The sequence below is a fragment of the Callorhinus ursinus genome, unplaced genomic scaffold (assembly GCF_003265705.2).
Source record: "Callorhinus ursinus isolate GAN/ISIS: 27379988/994484 unplaced genomic scaffold, GSC_fseal_2.0 scaffold9, whole genome shotgun sequence".
Classification (NCBI taxonomy): domain Eukaryota; kingdom Metazoa; phylum Chordata; class Mammalia; order Carnivora; family Otariidae; genus Callorhinus; species Callorhinus ursinus.
In genome coordinates, this window is record NW_027397071.1 from 60,546,871 (window position 1) to 60,573,644 (window position 26,774).

The 26,774-nt window shown below is 40.6% G+C and overlaps 2 protein-coding genes across 9 annotated transcripts in view; one reads left to right on the forward strand and one right to left on the reverse strand.

Annotated features, from left to right (window-relative positions):
• NRDC (nardilysin convertase) overlaps positions 1-2,303 on the forward strand; it is a 103,780-nt gene extending 101,477 nt beyond the window's left edge. For both annotated transcript variants that reach the window (XM_025871593.2, XM_025871592.2), the window contains 4 exons: positions 571-661; positions 895-1,011; positions 1,834-1,923; positions 2,084-2,303. In XM_025871593.2, the coding sequence (XP_025727378.1) occupies positions 571-661; positions 895-1,011; positions 1,834-1,923; positions 2,084-2,281 (496 nt within the window). In that variant the 3' untranslated portion in view covers positions 2,282-2,303. The remainder of the gene's footprint in view (positions 1-570; positions 662-894; positions 1,012-1,833; positions 1,924-2,083) is intronic.
• Positions 2,304-2,997: 694 nt separating this feature from the next.
• The window catches only part of OSBPL9 (oxysterol binding protein like 9), a 176,241-nt gene continuing 152,464 nt past the window's right edge, over positions 2,998-26,774 (reverse strand). For all 7 annotated transcript variants that reach the window (XM_025871597.2, XM_025871596.2, XM_025871595.2 and 4 more), the window contains 13 exons: positions 25,667-25,826; positions 19,426-19,538; positions 19,183-19,301; positions 13,532-13,617; positions 12,190-12,364; positions 10,875-10,959; positions 9,960-10,070; positions 9,615-9,678; positions 9,354-9,494; positions 6,520-6,598; positions 5,651-5,742; positions 3,964-4,099; positions 2,998-3,697 (listed from right to left, as the gene is read on the reverse strand). In XM_025871597.2, coding sequence (XP_025727382.2) covers positions 3,623-3,697; positions 3,964-4,099; positions 5,651-5,742; positions 6,520-6,598; positions 9,354-9,494; positions 9,615-9,678; positions 9,960-10,070; positions 10,875-10,959; positions 12,190-12,364; positions 13,532-13,617; positions 19,183-19,301; positions 19,426-19,538; positions 25,667-25,826 — 1,436 coding nt within the window. In that variant the 3' untranslated portion in view covers positions 2,998-3,622. The remainder of the gene's footprint in view (positions 3,698-3,963; positions 4,100-5,650; positions 5,743-6,519; positions 6,599-9,353; positions 9,495-9,614; positions 9,679-9,959; positions 10,071-10,874; positions 10,960-12,189; positions 12,365-13,531; positions 13,618-19,182; positions 19,302-19,425; positions 19,539-25,666; positions 25,827-26,774) is intronic.

A 26,774-nucleotide genomic window follows, 5' to 3' on the forward strand; every position in this document is an offset into this window, starting at 1 on the left:
GAGAGAGAGAGAGAGAGAGAGAGAGAGAGAGAGAGAGAGAGAAGGAGGTGGAGATGGAGGGTGGGTCATAGATGGCTTGATCCAGGACAGATCAGTAATGGTTCCAGTGGTCCTAGAGGGCTTTGTGGTCACTGTGCAGGGCTTGCTGGTGTTTCCTCTCTCCAGGCAGGCCTGAGGACAAGAAAAGCAGAGATGCCTAACCTGGCATTTATGCAGGAACCAGGGTACAAGCCTTGTTGGTCCTCAGCTTTGGAGTGGTCAAGCATGCATTGTCATTGCTTCTGTGTTGAGGGTATCAGGAAGTTGGGCTAGAGTCAGGGGTTGGGTCCTTTTCTGTTCTCTCCTCTCACTCAGCTCAGGGGAAGAGTACTGAGGCCTGGAAGAAAACACTTCAGTCTCTTTCTTAGAAACATGCCTTAGCTCTTTTTCTTCTTTGCGTTCTGCTTGAGACCAGGTTTCTGCCTTTTTTTGGTGCAAAATGGTGGTTTTATTAAAGCATGGGGACAGGAACCCTGGGCAGAAAGAACTGCTGCCCTCTGCCGACTTTTAATTGAAGATGTTTTGTTTCAGTTCTGAAGTTGTTGATAAGAAGATAGAAGAATTTCTTTCTAGCTTTGAAGAGAAGATCGAGAACCTCACTGAGGAAGCATTCAACACCCAGGTGAGTATGCTGGCCTGGTCTTTTGTTCCTTTGGCCAGTTTCTGAGTTTTGTAGCCCCACCTTAACGTGACCAAAATGTCTTCCTAGCTTCATCCCTCCCCATCCTGCTGGCAGGTCCCAAGTGAAGGGATCATAGCAGGTCTGTCACAAACCAGACCGAATAGGGTCAAGTGTGTTCTAGGGCAACTGGTGTGATGCTATACCTGAGGGTGTCTCTCTCTTTGGTGGAATAGGTCACAGCTCTGATCAAGCTGAAGGAATGCGAGGATACCCACCTTGGGGAGGAGGTGGATAGGAACTGGAACGAAGTGGTGACACAGCAGTATCTCTTTGACCGCCTTGCCCATGAGGTAGTAGTAACACAGTTTTGAGTATCAGAGCCCTGACCAGGACTCCTGATTTTATGAGTCACAATCCCAAGCAAATCAATACTGTGTGGAAGAGAGCTGATCCATTTTTGTATTGGTATTGTTTTTGTGTAACATAATTTTTATATTTTGTATTTATATTGAGACTCAGTACAGGATTTGTGGAGGAAAAAAGGTTTCTGCTATTTAAAGAAAATTGAGAACTTCTGGTCTTTATGGAATTCCAGCTTTATTAATTCTGGGTGTTAGGTCTTTTTAACCGCTTTTAGCCCAAAGTAATAAAACCTACAAAAAGAGCTCTGGGACCTGCAGTCTAACACTCTTTGATAATATAACCCTATGTGGTGAATTAACAAAAGGACACTGAAGCAAAAGGGTCATTTAACAAGAGGTTTCAGCCCAGCTCATAAGGTGCTCCAGTTTTCCTATTAGAAGACAAACTTCATGTTTCAATTGTTACTGTATTTTCTCAGGCCAGAGTATCCCTTAGCATGTACCTGAAGTGTGACACCAAGGTGATGGTGGGTTTTGGCTCCGTGTGTACTACTCAGCTGTAATTACAGCTGCTGCCCTTTCTTATTTGCCAGGGTTAACTTATTGCTATGAAACACACAAAGGTGTGTCACAGAGGCTTATTTTCATCCTTCGGGCAACCTGAAACCTGGAAGAATAAAATATGCTCAAGTGCTAAGCAGAACCAAAGAGATCTGCCTAGTGTGTGTATTTAATAATGACCTTTTTAGAAAATGCACTGCTTGTCTTTTATAGCTTTCTTTTTTTCCTGTCTTCCTTTCCCCCTGTAAGATTGAAGCACTGAAGTCATTCTCCAAATCTGACCTAGTCGACTGGTTCAAGGCTCACAGAGGACCAGGAAGTAAAATGCTCAGTGTTCACGTGAGTATGAGTGAGCTAAGCTGTAGCTCTGTCCTTTCCAGAGCAGTCATTTAGTCTAGTTACCACTCCCTCAGTTTGGATTGGGACTAGAAATTCTAACAGGTCTTATACCCCTATCTACTCAGCATATTTCTCACCTCAAGTCTTTGGCTTCTTTCAGGTCGTTGGATTTGGAAAGTATGAGCTAGAAGAGGATGGTTCCCCTTCTGGTGAGGATTCAAACTCTTCTTGTGAAGCGATGCAGCTGACCTACTTGCCATCCTCTCCTCTACTGGTAGACTCTACCATCCCCATTACTGATATCAGGGCTTTCACATCCACACTTAACCTTCTCCCCTACCATAAAATAGTCAAATAAACTGCAGTCTCGTCGGCCTGAAGCATTGTGTATTTAAAAATGTGTTTGTGTTTTATGAAGTTACACTACTACGAGTGCCGTAGAATTTTTGCACTGCTATCACAGAATTTGATTTATACTACTCCTACTCCCCACATTGTGACTAACAAACCAAGGGTTACTGTAGTAGCTGGCAGATGACAGAAAGTAGCAGGGTGTGCCAAGTGACCAAAAAGCTCGCAGGAGCAGTTTGAGAAGCCCTGTTGAGAAGCCTGTTCTCCCACATGAAGAACCTTGAGAGGCCCTATGTAGCCGACGTCTTAGTGCCTACATGCTAGGTGCTAATACGCACGTGCGCGTGTGTGTGTGTGTGTGTGAGATGTACTTTTAAATAAAGATAGTTCTGTAATGCCCTTCAGAATGAGCCATTTGCTGCTGTGGCATTCTTTTTTGTTTGTTTCAGTGTGGGGTGGGATCTAAAATCCTCTCCCTAAACCTAGAGAGGCAATAAAATATTTTTGGATAAAATGTTGGGAGCCCTACGTGTGCTGTATGAGAGTTCAAGGAACTCTGGAGAATGGAATAGCATGGCGGGGGGCTAAACATAGAACACAGAGTATAAGGGAGGGTGGAGAAAAAGGATGGCCCCTTCATTGTTTTAGGAGAGTCCTTGTGTAAAGCGACTTAGCTCCTGGATTCAAGGTTGCCAGATAATAAAAGAAACACATTTAAAAAAATTTGGAAAAATTACTTTATGAAGCCTTAAGAAGCACTGAGTATAATTAAATATAGTCCAGAGTTAGATACAATTTAATAGTCCAATTCCAAAACAAAAGTTGTCATAGGTGAGGGCATGAAATTTCCTAACACTTGATTTTAATACATTGCACTAAGTTTCTAAAACAACTAAGAGGAACCAATATTTACAGTAGATGGAGTATTTATGAAAAATCTGGCATCAAGTCTATATGTATATATATATATGTGTGTGTGTGTGTATATATATGTGTGTGTGTGTGTGTGTGTAAGTATATCTTAACAGCCGTACTAAGTGTGCAAGGTTTAAGACCGGGATTTATAAATGCTTTTCAAAAAGCATGGGGTTTGGGGGAAAAAGCAGACATCTCGTTTTCAAAACCTGAAGTTTTTCTCAGGACTGAAGTCAAAATTGTAACTGCCACAGAAAAGGAAAAAAGGGAAGCTTTTCTCGCTTTAATTGTTCATCTGCATCAGAAAGTCCAGTATCCCTGAGATAGGAACCACTGCAATAAGAAGGGAGTGAATAGGTTCTCCCAAAGGAAGATTGTTGCTTAATTATGCCTATTGCCCTGGTCGTCAGATGTAAACTTTGCATTTCCCAACCTAATGCTTGGCAGCACCAAGACGTTTCAGTAATGGTTCATCATAAACCCAACATTCTCCATCTTCATGAAATAACTGTAAAAGAAAGGGGGAGAATTCAGTTACTCACTTGCTTTGTATGTCTACAAATAATACCATACTTTTTATTATTCTGTCTTCTCCCCCTCATTACGCTAAAGTGAGTTTCAGGAAGGGACCAGGGCTCACCCTGTTCATCACTATGCTTATTTAAAAGTGGTTCACTACTTCAGCATTCACTGAAATGAATGAATGACTTACAGCTCAGGGTTCAGGGGGAATAGCAGCTGGTAGGTTGGGGCTGGCTCCCCAATAAAACTTACCCTTGTCTCCCATTGAATTTCCTTCTCCTTCCTTTCCCGAGCTTCTGCTCTTTGTCTTTCTTCAAGTCTATGCTTGGCTTCGGTTGCTGCATCAATGTCTCTGATTTTTAAGTTGAAAGTGACATCCTTCCAAAGGCTAAAGAAAAGAAGTCAAGACACTGAATACTAGCTAGACAGAGGAGTTAGCAAACTTGAGACTGAAAGTCTAGAGCCTGACTGAATATAGCATAATGAGAGTGTAAGTCAAACGGCTTTAAGTGTAGTTCACAGACTGCATCTCCTTAAAGCGGTACCAAGGCACTGGAATAAAGGACAGAGAAATGGACTTAGAAGATTCCACTGCTAGTGTCAAAAGAAGAAAATAAAGGATGGGCAGAAAACTAGATATATGGTACAGACAACAGAGAAAGAACAGAACTGAAATCTGGGATTTTACTTTTGGCTCTACCTCTAGCTAGCTATGCAACTTTGGGGGTTCATCAGTTCACCTTTCTAGGGTGTGAGTTTCCTTTATTATAAACCAAAAGGGTTAGATCAGGGGAAAGAAGTGCCAACTCCCTTGAAAAATGAAATCTGGAGAAACAGTCTGAACCAAGAGAATAAGGGTCAAGAGGTAAACTGTAGAGACTTAAGGGGGTAAGAGATGTGGCTTCTTCTCAAGGCCTGGAAGATAACTAGGTAAGTCTAGTGTCACTGTACAAGGGAAGACACCTAGGGACCAGAGAAGTGGCCATGCTTAAGATCCCCCTGTGGTGAGGAGCAGAGCACAAATTTCTATAGATTTCCACTTACAAATACGAGCAGGCAGTCCAGCCAAGCAGACTGTTAAGTTTAGAGACAACAGCTGGGTAACGATTTGTAAGATCCTCTTCCTTCACTTAAGAAATGGACTAATATGCTAAACAAAGAACTTCAGTGTGTGATTCTCATACCACTGACAGATTCTGATTTTATTGTGGCAAATGGGAAAGGAAAAAAGTATGTTTGAAACCATAGGAAAATTGAATACCAACTAGGTATTTGATGATATTAAGGATTTTTTTTTTTTTAAGATTTTATTTATTTGAAACAGACAGCGAGAGAAGGAACAAGACAAGCAGGGGGAGTGGGAGAGGGAGAAGCAGGCTTCCGCTGAGCAGAGAGCCTGATGTGGGGCTCGATCCCAGGACCCTGGGATCCTGCCCTGAGCTGAAGGCAGACGCTTAACGACTGAGCCACCCAGGTGCCCCAAGGATTTGTTTTTCAAAGTGTGATATGTGGCTAGTGGTTTTTAAGTCACTTCAGAGATACATATACTGAAATACCTAGGGATGAAATATTTTTAAAAAAATTTTTTGCAACAAAAGACCTGAGGGTCTTTTGGGAACCTCACTGCCTTCTCTTATAAACCACGAAGATGGTGATAAATCTGCATACAATATTTATATATCCCAAGCATCATATATATACTACGTGTAAGTCCTCACATCAACTCTGAGGTTCCCATTTTAGGAAAGAAGGCAAGGAGAGGCTAGCTTACCGTCATGGTTAAAAAGCTAGTAAGTGGTGGAGCTCCATATGAACCCAGGTATTCAGAATTAGTCTGTGCTCTGTTATACTCTGCTATTGTGTCTCCAAAACCCAGCCCTGCCTTTGCCTAGCCATTAGCAAGGACATCGCCACAACAGCTCTAGCAAAGTCCTCTTACCAGCGGGATTCATACTCGTTCTGATCTTCCAACTTCCTCACTTTCTTCTTAATTATAGGCAACTTCTTGGTATCTATAAAAACTGCATTTTCCTAGAAAATAAGAGGTAGGTAGATGTTTTATTGTTCAAACTGTTCTGGGAGGAAAAGTCAACTCTTCCCAGAAACGTTTAACAGATTTAATAGTCAAATCCCACACAGGAATAGGATGTATAGACAGTGAGTTTCATATTGCTACCTTCAGCTTAAAATATAGTGGTGTATCTTAAGTCTTGGTAGAAGCTCAACAGAGGTTTCATGTGGCTATGTGCTATATGCTCAATATTAATCTCTTAGGAAATCAGACCCATAAACAACTAATTCTAATGTTAAATGCTGAAGTGCTTTTTACATTTCAAATTCTCCAAGTCCAAAATCCAGTTTGTTGGCTCCTCCCGTTAATCCCATACCACCTTCCTCCTACTTTAATTAGGTATTGTTTGCAAGTTTCTTGAGGTCAAGGACTATCTTACTTATTTCTGTATCCATGGTGCCAGGCACTCAATACATTTCTTATAAAAAATTAAGTTGTATATACAAACAAATTAGTTTAGCACTTAATTTTATAAACATACCACCCATTCTAATGATATAGCTTTCATTTACTGGATATTTACTATATGCCAAGCATTATTATTATTTTTTACATATACTGAGTGTTCTGAGAGGAGAGGGGAAAATAAAACTCACTGTTCTACTGAGGAAGAGGTGGGGGAAAGAAGAGGATTTCCCTGAAGAGATGGCATTAGAGTTGGCCTTGGTGTTTAAATTTCTGGATGAAAGGCTACAATTTAATGTAGCCTAAAATAAGTGTAAAATATAGCTTCTTACCCCTGTTGCATATTTTGCATACATTACACCATTCCATTCCCCTTCAACTGAGCAAAAAGACTTCTTGTCATTTGGAGAACTAAATAGAAAAGGAAACATTTCTGTTAGTCTTAAGTTGGTAACTACCAAAGAATCTGGTCGGAGAAGAACATGGAAGAGCAACTGTGAAGTCTCGGGGTAAAAGCAGCTTAGTGGAACTGGATTTCCCTGAGCCAACTCTTAAGAATGAGGTCCCAAAACAAGACGCTAATTTAGAACTCAAGATCCCATGAATAGGGGATAGGAGAGGAGCAAGAGAGCCCTGTGCTGGGGGTACTGGGGCCACAAAAGATGAGGGATGGTCTCTGCCCTTAAGCTGTTCGCAGCCTAGTTGTGGAGACCTCACCACTGAGATTTTGGGTGGTAAGTGCTATGGGGAGTTAAGGTGAGCAATGGAGATCAAGGGCAAAAGTGTTGAAATGAAGGTCAGAGAAGGTCTCTCTTAACACTGGAGACCAGGCTCTTCATCCTGAGGAAGGATCCTGAGGTCAAACAGTCCAAAGTATCCTGAGGTTCTAAGGTCAAACAGTTTGACCTCTTTTCCTGAGGAAGGATCCTTTCCTCAAAAATGCCAACAGGCCTCTACTTGGACATGACAATGGTATGTATGGCAGGTATGAAATTTGGGAAGTTAAGCATCACAGCAAAGAACAGGTTAGGAAGGGTAAGGCATAAACATAAGAGGAGGCTATAAAAGAGGTCAAATAGAAAAATACACAGGGTAGGATGCAAGCTGTCATGGACTGAAACAAGTTTCCTCTATGATTTAGGGGCTTTAGGAGAAGGGGACAATGGGGAAGAAAAATGGTAGAATCCCACGTTTACAAAGTCATTGTGCAGTGCTTCTCAAAGTGTGGTGGGGACTCCTGAGGGTTCCCAAGACTCTCAGGTCAAACTATTTTCATCATATTAAGACATTACTTGCCTTTTTCACCCTCATTTTCCCACAAGTGTACAGTGTTTCCCAGAGGCTACATAAGAGACTGACAAGTAGTAGGAGAATCCAACTGTCTTCTATTAATTTTATCAGAGATTTACAAAATTCAGAAAATGTACTATGTCTCTCCTCTCACAAATGTTTTAAAGGCAAGTTTTGGAAAAGTTTCTTTTTCATAAAAATGCTATTGTTGTCATTTGTAAATGAATATTTTGAAGATTTATTTAAGAACGAACATGTGTGTGTGCAAACGGGGAGGAGCGGAGGGAAAGAAAATTTTTTTTTGAAGATTTTATTTATTCATAAGACAGAGAGAGAGAGAGAGAGAGAGGCAGAGGGAGAAGCAGGCTCCCCACCGAGCAGGGAGCCTGATGTGGAACTCGAACCCAGGACTCTGGGATCATGACCTGAGCCGAAGGCAGACACTTAACCATCTGAGCCACCCAAGCGCCCAGGAAAGAAAATCTTAAGCAGACTCCACACTGAGCACAGAGCCTGATGTGGGGCTTAATCCCACAACCCTGAGATCATGACAAAATCAAGAGTCGGACGTTTAACCAATGAAGCTACCCAGGTGCCCCTATTTATAAATATTTTAAAATCTTGGGGCACCTGGGTGGCTCAGTCATTAAACATCTGCCTCTGGCTCAGGGTCCTGGGATCGAGCCCCGCATCGGGCTCCCTGCTTGGCGGGAGGCCTGCTTCTTCCTCTCCCACTCCCCCTGCTTGTGTTCCCTTCTGTCTCTGTCAAATAAATAAAAAGCTTAAAAAAAAAAAAATCTTGTCTTAATTTCTAATATAAGAAATATCAATGGATATTATCTGATGTAGGACAAAAGCACTCTGGGGCTCTTAATAATTTTTAAGTGTAAAGGAGTCCAGAAACCAAAAACTTGACAGCCACTCAGCTAGTACAATCCTTCATCTCATGCTCAAATCCCTTATTTGAAGAGTCTACTAAGCGCTCTTTCAGTTCCCAATTCTGAGGACAGTCTTTCTGCTATATATGGCTATGACTGGCAGAAGATTCTGCTGAGCTAGCAGCTCTTATTGGTGCTGGTTACTTGAAAGGAACACTGAGAAACAGGCCCCCCATGTTGATTTCCATCACCTGCTACTGTGGGGGTGCAGACGCACTCTAGCGGTGACCTGTGCTGCTCTGAGCTCTGCCCATACTCTCTGATTGCAGTAATTTTTTAGACTTTACACTGATCTTTAGTAAACTTCATCATGTGTTCATGGTCCTTCCCGCTCAAGATTTTTTTGGATGCTAATTATGTCATCCCAACTATTTCCCTGGAAAACTGGTTAATCAGTCATGTATCTTCCATCTGCAACACTGTTCCCAACAAAGCCTCTCAGGGAAGACAAAGGTCCTGCAGATTTTCCTCTTCCAGGCAGATCAACTGACTGTTACCAAGACAGCACAGTTGTCTTCATCTGACTCTATATGAAACCAAGCCAAGATGTGATGCTTACTGTTTTTCCCTAGCAAAGGCACAGAAAAAAGGACTGAGGATTTGGGAGACATTGCAGTGAGAATCACAGGGTCTACGGTACAGACTAGCCCATGCTCCAATTGAGTCAGGAATCCATGATCTGCATTAGCTGGGCGATCTGGGAAGACTCCTCTCAGGCTCCTAGGAAGGAAATCTCATTAATGAATGACTTCTGTTCTGAACCCAGATTTTAGGTCTCCTTCTGATATGGGATTTCAGGAAGAGAAAGAACATACAGGATGTGAAACAAGTTTACAAACAAAACCATTAAAACAGTCAATTCCTAATAAAAGTTATAGTTCAAGACAAAAATATTTCAGAAGCAAAAGAGAACTGAAGCAGAAAAGCAAAATACCTACAAAATCTCAGCAGTAATTCTGTGCTTCTTGCCCCCATAGAAAGGTTTAGTGTGGAAGACGATATTTGCACTATAACCAGTTTTGGAACAACTGATATTGCATTCTCCGCCTAGTTCCACCCAGGGCACTGTGAGGATAGACCTGCAAAAAAAAAGTGCAGGTAAGGCTGACAGTTCAGAGGACAGAAAGGAGGGGTGTAGCTTAAGGAACAGCAGGCTCTGCTGCCAGCTGATCAGAGGAAATGGACACAGCTCTACTTGCCTTCCATAACCATTGGGGAATGTGAGAATATAATGTTCATCATAATCTAGACACGAGACGCAGCCTGTGGAGAGAAGGGATAGAATCTCTGATGAGCAGTGTCAACTGGCCAGAAGACTTTATTGTCTGATTGATGGATACTCCAAGATACTCCATTCAATTTAAGGAAAATCAATCTTGCACCCTCCAACCTCTGTTCTCATCCCCAATACACATGCTTATATGCAAACAATGACATCCAGTCTGGATTTCTTGGTGCCATTTCCCCTCACTAGACAAGGGTCCAGCACATATTAGAATAAAATTCTATTAACACTCTAGTCTACCCCATGCCCAGAGACTTACCCTGCCCTATGTTGTGCACCCCAATCGACATCCCAAGGAATTTTGATTTGGTCCAGATATGAGCATTGAATTGTATCTTCTTGTTAAAACACTCAGCATAAAAGGCTGAAACTGAACAGAAATCGTTTTCAATTAGTGCACCACACAGCTTTAGTCACCTCTCCGACTCAACCTGGAGAAACAACGTGGCTTCGTGGGGAGAAATCCTTGTGTCCCTCAAAGAACAGCCTCAAATGAGGCCAGGAAGTACATAACCGCCTTTTATACCGTTTCTCCCAATGCAAGCACCACTCAGGGCAGGAACTTCCCTGAACCATGAGGCCGTAGCAATCCTGGAGGCTTAAAATCTTCTGGTCAGCAAGCATGTTCTTGCGCCCCAGCCCCAACCTGGGCCCATCCAGTATTTCCAGTCTTAACATTGTTGAGCAAATAAGACATTAAGGATACGCATTCTCTCCACTATGTCAGGAATATACTGTGTAGAGACTACAACTCATTTATATAAACTCTCAAAATTGCTGAGGTCTTTATAGCACAGCTCGTTATGTGTAAGATGACTTTAGAAGGATGACAAGTTAGTTTCCCACATCCCTGCTTTTTATACACAGTTAATCAGTGGAGTGAACTGAATAGAATCTTTGGCACTTACACAAGAAAGAGACAGGTAGGAGGAACCAATCTTCATAAGGTTAGAAAGATATAGGCAGCCATAAAACCAATACTATAGTGAAATCAGCTATGGAGCTTTTGTTTTTTTATTATTTTTTTAAAGTAGGTCCACACCCAACCCTGAGATCAAGAGTTGCATGCTCTACCAACTGAGCCACCCAGGTGCTCCAGCTATGGAGCTTTTAACGACCCTCTCTAGACAGAAGAGTTTGAGAATGGATGGTGCAAAGGAGCTCTGCAACTTACTGGGTGGATGATGGGAAACCTGTTCAGCCACGAATGTCACACAGTTTTTGGAAACCCAGGGAACTGGTCCTTCTGAAACTAGCTCCTGTAAGCAAATATAACATTTTCTTTTGATGTGCAAACACAAGTGACACTGTGGATAATCTAACAATTGGAGTCTCTGCCTCCCAAGGTGGTTAACTGTTCTCTCCTCCACACACCCAAACCACCTTATACATACTTTTATTATGGCACTTAACTTCACTACTAGAATTACAGCTTTGTGTCCGGCTCCCCTGACTAGACCTCCCTAAGACACCCTTGAAGGCAAGCATCAATTGCCTAACCCAGGGCCAGGCGTGGCACAGACGACAGTTACTTATCAATGTCTGCCAAATGAGTAAGAACAGACACATTACACTGCCTCTGTCTTCAGTAAGGACCACATGTAATGAATTACACGGAAAGGGAGAGAGATGGAGATTTCATGGTGTGCTCATAGGCTATTCTGTGCCAGGCACTGTGGGCTAGGGCCTCTTTACATTTGCTTGAGTCTTTCTTCTTGGTCATCTTTCTCAAAGGAATCTCTAGATGCTGGGGCCCTGGGGACTCAGGTCTGGGTTAGCTACTCCTTTCTAGTTCTGCTGCCTTACTAGGTAAGTTCACCTAATTCTGATGCTTTAAATGCCATCTAAATATACTAAAATCTCTAAAAGCCCCATTTCTATCCTAAACCTCTTCAACTCCAGATTCTTAAAATTCTGACTCTCTACTTGGCAACTCCACTTACATGTATAACTCATACTTTTATTTCAAATTAGAGTTCTTGATTTTTCCTTCCCCAAATCTTTTTCCTTTTGTAAATGGCATCAACCAATTGCTGAAGCCCACATGCAGGGTTCATCTCTGACTGTCGCCTTCCTTTTACCTCCCCAGTCCACCTATACATTCTACCTCCACAGTACAGCTGGAATCAACCATGTCTCTTCCGGAATAATGCCAAAACCTCCTCAGTGGTCTCCATGCTTCTATTTTTGCCCCTTTCTGGTTTATTTTTCACAAAATCATTACAGGGATCTTTTTAAAACAAAAATGCAGTCTTGGTAAGCCACAAAGTTACTATTATGGCCCACAAGGTCGTGCATGACCTGATCTCTGAATCTCATCTCAAGCCACTCCTTCCCGGCTCACTATATCTAGAGTATGCTGACCCAACAGCACTGTTCTTCTGTGGGTGCTGAGCATCTTCCGATTACTATCTTTACATTATCTGCCCCCAAATAAAATGAATCAGTATGCAATTTAGGATCACTAAAAACATCAGTGCAGAACTCACTGCGTTCTCTTCATTCGTATCATTTGGCAATGTCCAGTGACACTGGAAGATTTCCCCTAAAATGGGGTTGTATGGCTTTTTGGCAACCGATCCTTTCCTTCCTGCGTGAAAGGCAGAGAGGTACCATTTCACAACCTGAACCATTCGATCTCTGGCATCCTTCTGGTCACTAATGCTGCAAGGCAGAAAGAAAAAATTTAACGTCTTGCTTTCTGACAGGACACAAGGTGATGCTGCACTCCTTGGCATGGTCCACCGTAAGCCAGGCAGAGAGGACCCAGGACCAAGAGTTTTTAAAACTGAGATATAACATACATGATTAAACACATTAGTCTTAAGTGTTTGGCTCGATGAATTTGATAAATGTATACAGTTAACCCTTGAATGACAAAGGTTTAAACTATGTGGTTCCTCTTACATGTGGATATTTTTTGATAAAGTACTATAAATGTTATTTTTCCTTATGATTTTAATGTTTTCTCTAGCTTACTTTATTGTAAGAATACAACATATAACACACGTAACATACAAGAATATGTTAATACTTTTGTGTTATCAGCAAGGCTTCCGGCAGGCTATTATTAGTGACATTTTTGGGGAGTCAAAAGTACAGATTTTCGACTACATGGGAGGTAAGCATCCCAAAGCCCCACGTTGTTCGAGGGTCAACTGTATACCAGTGTCAGCCAATGTGTCCACCCATCATGAAACCTCAAAGTGATTTGTATCTGGCTCCAGTAAACCACAGTCCAAGGCCAAGCAACGCAATCAGAGAAGATGGATTATAACACCCAGCTATAAAGAAAAATTTCCTGCTCCCACTGAAAAGCGATGTGAACTCTCCTCGTTGTAAATCAGTGCCAACTTTACTTTCCCCTTTGCACATATATTTACTATTGCAAGCCAGTATTTAAAATTTATGAGTCAGTCTGTAATCTGGACACTAGACTGTAAGCTCCTCAAGGGCAGACACTGATTTTTTCTTTCCTGGCAAACACCAGGTGCTTTAGAAAGGATTGCTAAATTCAGATAACTGAATTTTGTCAGGATATAGTATAAACATTGATTACCAATCCCTGCATCAAATAAGCTCCAGCGTTGGCTCTATAAATACTGGCTACCTATTAATGGGCTCTCAAGATTTTTTAGCATCTAACTTGATTGCCTAACAACATCACCACCCTATAACCTAAGCAAACAGGCATCTAATATAAACAAAATAATGCCTTTTCTCAGAAATGTCTGAAAGGTAAAAAGGAAAAAAGGAATCCATCTATCCTGTACAAACAAAGTTACTGAGTAACATTTTAAAAATTGGAAACTACAGTGTTCAGTCAAATACCTCACAAACAGGTCCGGATGTGCAAAAAAGTCTGCATACATTTCTAGAAGAGATCTTCTTTCAAGAATGAATGTTGGAAGAACTACCTGAAAAACATACACATTTGACCCTTGAGGATCAAATTCCACTACAGATAAACAGATTGCTGAATTGCTTTAAAAAAAACAAAAACAACCCCCCCCAATACCAAAAAATCTCATTCCAATCATGGTAATACCCACCACGTACTGCCCAGGCATGCTTCTGATACCTACTTCCTAAACTGATTCAGAAATGCCCATTAACCTGCCCAGCAGATGGGAAACAAAGAACAGATTTTGAATGTTCAGACTATCACTTCCTCTGTGCAATCTCCCTAAAGCTCCTGAATCAGAATAACAATGACAAACTACACCCAGTAGCTACCCTCTGATGCCTACTACCTGCTGGGGCATGACACACACATTGTATTACTGAAGTGTACAACAATCCTGTTCTGAAGAAATTATTATCCCTGTTTTACAGTCAAGAAAAATGAAGCTCAAAGAGAAATGTTTTCACTGCTCCATACTGATGTGGAATTCAAAACTGGGTCTGACACTGAGGGGTCTGTGCACTTTCTAATGCTGCTTCTCTATGATCATTAGTTGTATCAGGCAATTTATCTACTTATGCATCTGTGTTCTTAAATAATAGAAGGACCACACTTACACTTGCATTCATGACTACTATTACACAGCAAGAAATTTTTAAGTGAGCATTAAAGGAATAAATAAGAGAATGAAAATGGGAATCAATGAACTCTTTCTACAATGGGGCTGAGCCCACGAAGAAAAATGCGGACAGGCTAGGAATGTGGAAGAGGAGAAAAAAATAGGAAACTGGAATATGGAAAGAAGGAATGAGAAAGATTAGGAACAACCAATTAAAAAGAGAAGAATTTCATTAGGAAATGGAAGAATTATTTTTGAAATATCTATCAGATTATAAATTATTCATTATGGAGCACCACAGTAAACAAAAATTCCCTTATATTTAGTAATTACTGTATATCTACTATATTCAAGATCCTGTGTTAAATGCTGTGGAGAAGGCAAAGGTAAGGATGAGAGAATACCACCAGTATTTAAATTTTAGGTGGAATATTGGGGTGCCTGTGTGGCTCAGTCAGTTAAGTGCCCGACCCTTGGTTTCGGCTCAGGTCATGATCTCATGATTGTGGGATCAAGCCCTGCGTCAGGTTCCACACTCAGCACGGAGTCTGCTTGAGATTCTTGCCCTTTCCCTCTCCCTCCCTTTCTATCCTTCACCCCTGCTCAGCGTGCGTTCATGTACCCTCTCTCTAAAGAAATAAATTAGGGGGGCCTGGGTGGCTCAGTCCTTAAGTGTCTGCCTTTGGCTCAGGTCATGATCCCAGGGTCCTGGGACTGAGCCCCGCATTGAGCTCCCTGCTTGGCGGGAAGCCTGCTTCTCCCTCTCCCATTCCTCCTGCTTGTGTTCTTGCTCTCGCTATCTCTCTCTCTGTCAAATAAATAAATAAAAATCTTCAAAAAAAAAAAATCTTCAAAAAAAAAATTTTAGGTGGAATGTGACAAATATACAAGAGATGTTCAAAGTTCCTAGAAGTTCAGGAGAGGGAAAGATCATGTTCTGTTGGGGGACCAGAATGAGGGCAGAGCTGGGAAATGATTCACTGACGTGGCACTAGACAAAATCCTTAGATAGGAGTATGACTGTAATACATGATGAAACAGAAGGAACAAGACATGGACATAGGAGGGGGAAAAAAAAGACGGAGACAGGAAATATGTGTGACAGGGATTAACCAGTTGACCACTGTGGCTGGGTATATAAAGATTAAAGATTATATAAGAGACTGATAGACCACAGCTTAGAAAAGGACACTATGGCTCTAACATTTAGAATGCTTATAATCAAACTCCAGAGTTTACATTTTAAGTAAACAGTTTCCTATGTATATTTCCTTCCTATGTATGTTCATAATCTAAATATGGTTAAACTGGTAGGTAAGCTTACGTGCTGACTTGGTGCAACCAACTTCTTTCCACTCTTGAAGAACACAGAAATTAAAAACCGCCAAGTAAGAATGCTGAATAACAAAACAGGGGTACCTTTTTTTTTTTTTGAGAGGGAGAGAGAGAATCCCAAGCAGGCTCCACCCATGGCACAGAGCCAGACACGGGACTCAATCTCATGACCCTGAGATCATGACCTGAGCCGAAATCAAGAGCTGAGCCACCGAGGCACCCCAGAAGTAAATACTTTTAATATATAAATAGCTCTTACAAGAAAAAGATTACTATTACCAGCAGAAAAATGGACAAAAGAACTGAACAGACAACTCAAAAAGAAGAAATAGCCAAAAACCAAAATTTGATGATAATAATTAAAAAAGATTTTTTTTCCTCCCTACTTAAAATGTTTTGAGAACTCTCATTCAACAGATCATCTTCAATGTTTTTAGCACTATACTGATACATGCCATTATGTCAAGTAACTGGAACAGGGCTGGATTGTCTTCAACCTGGGTTCAAGTACTTTACTTTGCTGCCACTTAGGTGTAAGGAAGCCCTGAAAAATTAACTCGACTCCCTAAGTTTGTGTAAAAGGAGTCTAATTACATGCCCTGCTTATATCTTAGAACTATTTTGAAGACCAACTGAGGTAAATGGGATGTGACTTTATAGTATTTCCGAACACTACAAAGTACTTGGGAAATAACTTTAGAAAGTATCTGAAGTGAGAAAATACATTTTATAAATAGGAGAATGAGATAAAAATTTATGGCACTGTCAAGCAGAGAAAGACAATTATCATATGGTTTCACTCATATGTGGAACATAAGGAATAGTGTAGAGGACCACAGGGGAAGGGAGGGAAAACTGATGGGAAGAAATGAGAGAGGGAGACAAACCATGAGAGACTCTCGACTCCGGGAAACAAAGTGAGGGTTACAGAAGGGAGGCGGGGTGGAGGGATGGGGTGACTGGGTGATGGGTATTAAGGAGGGCACATGTGATGAGCACTGGGTGTTATATGCAACTAATGAATCACTGAACACTACATCAAAAACTAATGATGTACTATACAGCGGCTAACTGAACTTAATAAAAATAATTACGGTATTATTGTAATATTCTGGAATGCATAAAGGCATCAAGATTTCAGAATCTGTTGGCAATCACAGCCATTTGTTTATGCCAGTAAAGATCTCTAAAATAGCTAATTTTTAACATTTTTGGTAAAAAAAACTATTATTGTATCTTTCATAATATAACAAGCTTATAGTGGCTATGGACCAAATATAGATTATCTGGCAGAGAAAATTATGTGAGGCAAGGTTTACAAACTTGATTGTGGCAGACACTTTTGGTTGCCTATGCACATCTCTGCTTCATCCTTAGTAAGAGAATTCTGATCCAGTTCAGGTTCAGGCTCTAGGTTGCCATGAGAGTCACAGGGTCCTTCCAGATCTCAAGGGCTGAATGTGGATTAATCTATACCTATCATTTAACCTCCCTTGCTAGTGACTGGCTTAGCACCGGCACACGCATAGCTCTGGCCAACGAGATTCAGTTGGAAGTCTGAGGGGCCGGGGCACCTGGGTGGCTCAGTTGGTTAAGTGTCTGCCTTTGGCTTGGGTCATGGTCCCAGGTTCCTGGGATCGAGCCCAGAGTCCAGCTCCCTGCTCAGTGGGGAGTCTGCTTCTCCCTCTCCCTCTGCCTGCCGCTCCCCCTGCTTGTGCTGTCAAATAAATAAATAAAATCTTTAAAAAAAAAAAAAAAAAAAAGGAAGTCTGAGGGGCTACTTCAGGAGAAGAACATCCTTCCCTAATAAAAACAACAATAAAAAAAAAATCCATGAAAAGAAATTATTTTTCTGCCTCTTGACATTATTTGCCTAAGGATGGGCTGACTGGAAGTATAACACCCATTTTGCAATGACAACGAGACAAGCCTGAGTGTGCAAGTCAACATGCTAAGGATGGAAGAACAGAGAGACTGAAGGAACCTAGCTTCTTTCTCACACACAACTGATTGAATTAATCAGTTCTAGCACCACTCTACTTCTAGCCTTCTCATTATATGAGCTAATAAACCTGGTATTGTTCAAGTTATCTTCTGATGAGTCTTCCATTACTGAAGACCAAAACCGATCACGGCAGAAGATATAGAAAAGAAATATTCAGATGTCAACATCTAAAATTAAGCTCTAACTCACAAATTTGAAGTGACAATTCTTGCTCTAGCAATTATGCAATCTAATGATCACTGAAAAAGTTCTGGAACAAACCTAGAACATTTCTGGCAAGTATGTTGGATTCCACAAATACATGCTAGCCTTGTGTTTCTGTTCTCACTTAGATTTGAGATAAAGGGTTTTATTATAGGCACTTATTAGAAAGATTATGGATTAGTTTTTTCCTCAATAGCCTCTAAATCCAAAACCAAAATGAAGCTGACTGGTGTCAAAGAGTATATAGCACTGGAGTTGATTTGGTCATAACAAAAGTAAGAATCTTGAATTTTATTAACTTTCTAAAACCAGAGAGTAATAATAATCCAACCAAGATGAAAGTTTACTGCAGCTCAAGTCTTTAAGACAAGAGGCAGCAGTAAAAAGATTGCAGAATTTGAAATCACAGACCATTATCAGAATCTCAGTTTTGCCACTTACTAGGACTCAGCCAAGTTACTAAGCCTCTATATGAGTTTTAGTTTCTTCATCCATAAAATCTTAACAGTAACACCTCTGCAGAGCTGTGGTGAGAATTAAGTGCAAGGATGACGTTTCCAGCACAGTGGTAGGGATGTACGATAGGCACCCATACGTGCTAGTCTCCTAACTTAAGAGGGCATTCTGTTTAGAGAACTAAGTTTAAATTCAAATTCAATACAATACAATAATTGTGTGGCTCAATGTGTGTCATATAATTTCCCATTTACTACCTGTTCCTGTCCTTAACGACCCTGTGAAGTGGCCACTGTTACGTCCATCTTACATGAGAAACATAAAGATCACAGAGGAAGGGACCCACTCAAGGTCACATGGTTTGGTGATAGCAGAGGCAGGATGGAAACACAGGTCCTCTAAACCCAAGATCAGGACTCTTCTCATTTTTTTTTTTTTAAGATTTATTTATTTGATAGAGAGAGACACAGCGAGAGAGGGAACACAAGCAGGGGGAGTGGGAGAGGGAGAAGCAGGCTTCCCGCTGAGCAGGGAGCCCGACTTGGGGCTTGATCCCAGGACTCTGGGAACACGACCTGAGCTGAAGGCAGACACTTAACGACCGAGCCACCCAGATGCCCCAGAACTCTGCTCACTTTGGTTCTGGGCACACTACATTGCTTTAGGTTTTATCCAAACTACTAATCAAGCTCAACACTATTCCTTGTTTGCCCCCAATAAAATCCAAATCTTAATTCATATTATCCATATATACTGTTTCTATGAATTCTAGCTTTACATATTTCATCCATTTATACAAATTCTGTTTGCTCATCTACATATATATTAAACCACAAGACAAAAGTATAAACAGAAGTTATGTCATTATGTTACATTTGCAAGCCACATTCACTGTACAATCACTGAGAATCCACATGTACACATTAAGACTTACAGCAAATGCCAGATTTAATTCTTACCTTAGTAAGATCCATTCCAAGCCTAACCTGTGACAAGAGATGCATGATAACGCTTTTGTGCTCTTCCACCGACCCTGCCTCCCCTTCATCATCTCTATCATCATGTGAGTCGAAAAGGTCTAAAATAAAACAGATCTGCTTAGACTGGTGTTAAATTGGGCCAATCTGTGGATGCTACCAGTGTTACAAATCTTTTTTCAAACAATGTTTTTAAGAAGAGTTGAATTCTCCAAGGTCACTTACCAGCATCACTTGTTCCATTGGACATGGAAGAATTAAGTGACTCTGTGGTATCTGGGCGCTTTAGACTATTTCCTGAGCTGCTGTGTGTCAAGACTGAGGCAGATCCAGAGGAACTAAAAAAAAAAAAACAAAACACCAAAAAAACCCCCAACAGTAATCACCTTTTTAAGCCTTAAGAAAGCAATTCAGTCATAGTAAGACATTAACCTTTAAAGCTACCTGAAACCAATATAGGCAGATAGATAACAGAAACACGCTAGACTTACAGTGAACTAGACACACACACACACACACACACTTTCCAACTCCCTGTCACCCTCATTCTGAGATTGTAAACCGTAAAGTGTGATGACTAGGCTTCTTGTCTTGTGCTTTTTGCATAGTGTGTGCTCAACCAAGCCATGCTGAAAGGTCATCAAAAATTAGTACGAGTTTTGCTTCTGCATCTAAGTTTAAAACTAGAGTTCATTTTGTTACTTTGCATAAAATTACATGTTATAATTCTCTGCAACAATTTCTAGAACCTCAAAAATTGCCTGCCAAGTCTATTAATTAATCTCAGAAGACATTTTGTCTATATTTTTGAGATCCCTTGATAAAAGCCAACAGTGGTATTTAACATTCTTCCCAGTCATTTAAAAACTGTATTGAAATTACAAAATAAAAAAGCATGCTATTTTTTTCTTTTTAAGATTTTACTTATTTAGGGGCGCCTGGGTGGCTCAGCCAGTTAAGCGGCTGCCTTCGGCTTAGGTCGTGATCCCAGGGTCCTGGGATCGAGCCCCGATCGAGCTCCCTGCTCAGTGGGAAGCCTGCTTCTCTCTCTGCCTGCCACTTCCCCTGCTTGTGCTCTGTCAAATAAATAAATAAAATTAAAAAAAAAGATTTTACTTATTTATTTGACATAGAGAGAGACAGTGAGAGAGGGAACACAAGCAGGGGGAGTGGGAGAGGGAGAAGCAGGCTCCCCAGAGAGCAGGGAGCCTGACCCAGGGCTCGATCCCAGGACCCTGGGATCATGACCTGAGCTGAAGGCAGATGCTTAATGACTGAGCCACCCAGGGCCCCAGGGCCATTTTTTTTTTTTAAAGACTTTTTTCTATTTACTTGACAGAGACAGCAAGAGATGGAACACAAGCAGGGGGAGCTGGAGAGGGAGAAGCAGGCTCCTCGGTGATCAGGGAACCCAACGCGGGACTCGATCCCAGCATGCTGGGATCACAACCCAAGCCAAAGGCAGACACCCAATGACTGAGCCACCCAGGCGCCCCTTCTTTTAATTTTTTTAATAAACTTAATTTATTAGAGTTTTTCACAGCAAAACTGAGTAGAAAGTACAGAATTCTCATATATCCCTTTCCCCATACATGCACGACCTCCTTCCCATATCATTACCATTCTACACCAGAGTGGTACACTTGTAACAACTCATGAACCTACAGTGGCTCATCATTCTCTGACTCAAAGTCCATAGTTTACATTAGGGTTCACTCTTGGTGGTGGACATTCTATGAACTTTGACAAATCCACCACTGTAGTATTGTAGAGAATAGTTTCACTACCCAAAAAATCCTCTATGCTCTGCCTATATTAGATTAGAATATTCTCATATTAAAATATTAGATCAATGTTTATTCTAATTTAAACATAGTTTGTCCTGGTTACTTACCTTTTGATCTATTTTTCAAAAATTCTTAGGTAACTAAATATTGCTTATTTGATAATTTAGTAGTATACATCACAAGGTACTGTAACTAATGTCTACCTCACCAGTTTTGAGAGTCAATGGAAAATATGAATAAAAGACCTAGGTAAGAGACATCAAATTATCATTAAAGAGCTGCATGAAAGTTATTTTCAAAATGTCTTGTGGCTCTCTGATACATCATCAAACAGAATCAATCTTTTAAATCAATTGATCAAAAACCCCAAATCCTTTAAAACATGTATCTTATTTTAGATGCAATTCCAAAGGTCAGATCTACGCTGTGCTTTTCATTTTTACTCAGGTTAGAAGCCATGTCTGGGCCAAATGAAATGCTCAGTAAGGCTCAGAATGAAAAAGGGGATGAATTCTCATTTATCCATTTCATAATTTACCTGAATCAGGACAGAGAATTTAAAGAATGTAGTTAAAAACTAACAGCAACATCGACAAAAATGATATGCATACAGGAAAGGTTTATCTGCAATAGGCGAACTTGTATACTTTGTAATTATAATATCATAAACTAAACCAAAAAATGTGAAGCGCTGAACTGAATTACAGTAACAGAATCCAAAGTCTTACTGAGCACCTAGGTACGTGCCAAATACAGTTTTTATCTCCGTAACAATTTAACCTCCATAACAACCCTGTAAGGTAGATATGATTATTCTCCTCACACATGGATGCTCAGCTCAGAAGTTCAGGTGACTGGCCTGAGGTCACCTGAGGTAAGTAGTGGAGCCATTTCAAATGCATGTCTGGCTCCAAAGCACATGTTCTTTCCAACGTGGACTTTCATCTAGTTTATAATTGTGTACAACCATACTGCTCAGTAACGTAGTTCACACAGAAGCTATCATTACTACAGGTCTCCAGAAAGTGAACAACGAAAACACTTAAGTTTTCAAGTTCTCGGGGCACCTGGGTGGCTCAGCCATTAAGCATCTGCCTTCGGCTCAGGTCATGATCTCAGGGTCCTGGGATCAAGCCCCTCATCGGGCTCCCTGCTCCACAGGAAGCCTGCTTTCTCTCTGTCCCACTCCCCCTGCTTGTGTTCCCTCTCTCGCTGTCTCTCTCTGTCAAAAAATAAAATCTGAAGGAAAAAAAAAAAAAAAGCTTTCAAGCTCTCTTCCTTCAGAGACAGAAAAACAGTAGAAACTTGACCCGAGAGTTAGAAAAGAAGTAGTAGCAGCCGATAACCAGCAGGTGTCACAGGCTCAATGCCTACCAAGGTCAGGCAGAGAACATAAATAGGTGAACTGGGCTCGATTATAAGGAATATAGACCTGGGGCCCCACATACTCAATTTGAAGGGATTTTAAGCCCTGTTTAAAAACAAAACAAAACAAAACAAAACACCCCCAATTCCCCAAAAGTCAACAAACACTCTGACGGTCAACTAAAACATCTGCAGTCCCTACCAGTTTGGGAATCCAGATTAGGGCATACAAGGGAGATCCTAGAATTGAGGGAGAAAAGGAATCCAGTGGTTAGCAGGACACAGAATTTAACTCTGAATTTAACTGTGTATTTGTCATGGGATGGGTACCAGGAGAGTAACACAGAAGGAAGCTTATAAGAAGGAGAAAAGAGAAAAAGCCTATGAGCCTACCAGTGACTTTGTAGACATGAACATTACATGTTCAAAAACTATTTTAAAATTTTCTGTTCCATAAAAATTTCAGGAGAGCCCCTTGAAACTGAGGCCAGACTCAGATACTACAAGCTTTCCTGAATATGGTTATATGCTTCTGGAGGAAAGATGAATCTGTTTTGATACTCAATTGTACTTTGTGTTTAGCATAACACCTGATGTTTGATACAAGTTTGATGTTAAGAACACCTGTTCTTAATTCTGTTTAAAGAAAACCTGCTTGGAAACACCAAAAAAAAAATCAATAATAAGCTTTACCTTGGAATTTTCTTCCAAATGGTTATTTCCTTTTAATCCCACTATCATAAAAAAACAATTTTCAAAATTAAAGTGAATGCCTATTAGCAAACTGCTAATAATGGTTTCTCAATAGTTTATTTCCCCACATATATCATTAAGAAACCAAGATGCTAAACCAAGCCTTTCTGCTAAGGTGGTCTTGAGTTGTGGGTTCAAACCTCCCTTCCTTTAGTCTCATGTCTTAACAGTATCACTGTATCACACCTGTATCACAGATATTTCACTTTTTCCCACATTCAAACACTGAGTTTGATCCACTAAGACACAAAACTTCCTGAACCAGTCCATTATTTTCCTTACAAATTTTGAGATTTTGAGCAGGTATGATCCAATTATATATGAATACTGTATTTCTCAGCTCATGTGTACACTTAAGAAAACTAGAGTCCTACACAGTATTTTTCATTAAAAGAAACCAAGATACGTGGTCTAAGGACTGGGTGGCTGATGTACTAGGCTTACAAATTCACATATAATCATTTCCAAATTTGCACTGTCCTACAAAGCAAACCCCAAGCTGTAACAATAGTACCAACTCCTGAGAAAGCAGAGCTGAAAAGAATGCCCAACAAAAATTAAGCCAACTATATCTACAACAAACATAAGTAACATTAAAACGAATAAATATTAATTTGCTTTCTATATGAGTGCTTATTACATGCCAGATACTTTATTAAGCACCTGATTGACACTATTCTCATTAAAATGTTCACAATGACTCTTTGAAGTTTATTTATCCTCATTCTACAAATGAGGAAACTGAGGATTACATAGGTTTAATAACTTGACCAAGATCACACACCTTTGTTGCTTTGTTTCTATAGATTTTATTTATTTATTTGAAGGGCGCCTGGGTGGCTCAGTCATTAAGCGTCTGCCTTCAGCTCAGGTCATGATCCCAGGGTCCTGGGATCAAGCCCCGCATCGGGCTCCTTGCTCGACAGGGAGTCTGCTTCTCCCTCTCCCTCTGCTGCTCCCCCTGCTTGTGCTGTCAAATAAATAAATAAAAATCTTTAAAAAAAAAAAAAAAGATTTTATTTGAGAGAGAGCCAGCACACACAAGCAGGGGGAGCAGCAGAGGGAGAGGGAGAAGCAGGCTCTCCGCTGATCAGGGAGCCCAACGTGGGGCTCAATCCAAGGACCTCGGGATCATGACCTGAGCCAAAGGCAGCCGCTTAACTGAGCCACCCAGGCACCCCTGTTTTGTTGTTGTTGTTGTTGTTGTTGTAAGTAATCGCTACATCCAATGTGGTGCTGGAACTCAGAGTCCCGAGGACCAAGAATTGCATGCTCTGCCAACTGAGCCAGCCAGGAACCCAAGATCACATACCTTTGAAGCAAACCAGATTTAGAACCTATTCTTTCTGAGATTCCAAAAGCCAAAGTCTAAAGCATAGCAACCTATATACCAGTAGGGTGTATTTTGCTTATCAGCTATCAGGTAAATGACTTTACACAAATAAAGCCTTGTCTGTGCAATGGAACACACCTAGCTTTTTCAATGGTATAAAACAGGTCAAATATTTTCTAATGAGGGAAGATCTATCATCAATATCTATCGAAATCTTCCTGCTTAGTATCTCTGGAATCCACATGCTTCCCTCATTCTCATGCTATTACCTTACCTAAGGCTATCAACATTTCTCAATTTACTACCCGGTTTAGGCTGATCTCCCTACCTGTAATGCAGCCCCACTTCATTCAATTCTTTACACAATCTAGGCAAGTCTATTTTTCTAAAATGCAGACCTGACCAGCAACTACTATTTTTTGTGAGAAAATGTCCAAAATTCATAAAAGGCTAAAGGAGTCTTAGACGACCTGGCCCTTATCAACCCCTTCTGTATCTTTTTCTTTTTTAAACAACTTATGCTACAGACAAACAACAACTTACAGCTCCCCCAAAGAAACCCAACTCCCCCCCCTTTGTCAACAGGACTGCCTTAATAGGGTTCTATCTCCAAGAAAACACTTCCATTTTCCCCTCCTTACTGCCATGTCCCTTCTCCCTACTCACATTCTTTTGTTAGGATCACACCCCATCCCTCCTCTGTAAATCCTTCCCTCACTTCTAAGGACTTCAAAATGCTCTCATGGCTTTCTGTGCTTAGCATATATCCCACTGGATTATGTCTGTTTGTTCTCCCAACAAACAGCAAGTTCCCTGAAGGCAGGAACTGGGTCTTTTTTCACCTCTGGATCATTCCTCCACTAGCATAGTGCCTGGCTTATAGGTGTTGAGTATCTCCACTCTAATATAAAACAAGTAATGGTGCCCTCTTATTTGTATAATACTTCCTAGCTTTCTCACTCTCATTTGCCCCTCTCCTAATGGTGGAGCTATGGAAATAATGCCAGGAGTTCAATTATTACTGACATATTACTTTAGCTAATGCTAATTTATTCCATTTGAATTAAGTCAAAAGTAAAATCAACATTCTCACAGAACTCGCTTTGCTCAATAAGCCAATCAATAAGAAGCTTCATTATAAGGGAGTCCGTCCAATCACACCAGTCTCAAAATCAAATTTATTTTTAAAATCAAAAGAGTCATTTAAATACATAGTTCATTTACTTACTCTATTAAGCGCTTTGGGGATGAGCCACTTTGATGGAATTCATCAGCATCATAGAATTCATCTTCACTGCTAGAATAAGAGAACTCGGGGACAGTATTTGGAGACAAATTGACATGGCTTGGAGAAGTCAAACTGCTACTAGGTGGTGAGTGCCCACTGCCTAGGAAATGAAAACATTTTAAATTAGGAGACAATGTTGGTAATAGAGGGAAAATAATTAGGGAGATGGAGTCAAAACAGACTTTTCTAAAATTAAGAAAAGTTAAGTTGGTACACTCTCTGTAAAGAAAATCAATACTTAAAGTACACAAAGAAAAAGGCAAATCATGTTATAGAATGGGACACAGACTTTTAAATGAAAAACAGCTATGTTCCCATTTATAATTATCTAAAAATAGAAAGGGAGCTCTTTCGATTGTAAACACAGTGTGAGAGTTCTGGGACCAGAAGTCCCACAACAGATACAAACACCAGTGGAAAGCCAGGGCTCCTACTTTATACTGTAGATCCATATATTTTAAAAATGCAGCAGTGACACAGTAAGAATGCATAACGGAAAGAATATCAAAGACCACATGAAAGTTAAAATATCGTCCAGGATATCACATTCACATTAGTCATTACGTCACATGAAACACAAAAGCACCACACAAAGCCCTAGCACTCGCCATCCAAACTCCTTACTTCTTTTCCACCTAAGTCAAGTCAAGTGCCTGGGGCTCAGGGGCAGAGAAAAACAGAGGTCTACTATGGGAAGAATATGGAAAAGGAAAGGACTAGAAAGATACCTAAGCAGTCTAAGGAAATGGAAATTAACAGAGATCCACAGAAAAACTATTATCTAATCTCTGTGATCATGACTGTCTAGTAACAAAACAATAAAAGTATCAAATAATGGAGGACTACTGAGATTGATTAAGTGTTTACAGAGCATCTATCTACAAGCTCTCAGGCAATTTATGCCAAACTGCTACAGATGCCTGGCAGAGATTAAATTTAATTAAGTCAATGCTGGCAATCTAAAAACCAAGGCCACAGTTCTGGAAGTTGAGAAACAGCAGCAACAAAAATGAATCCAGAGTCACCCATGGATCTTTAGCCCATTCTT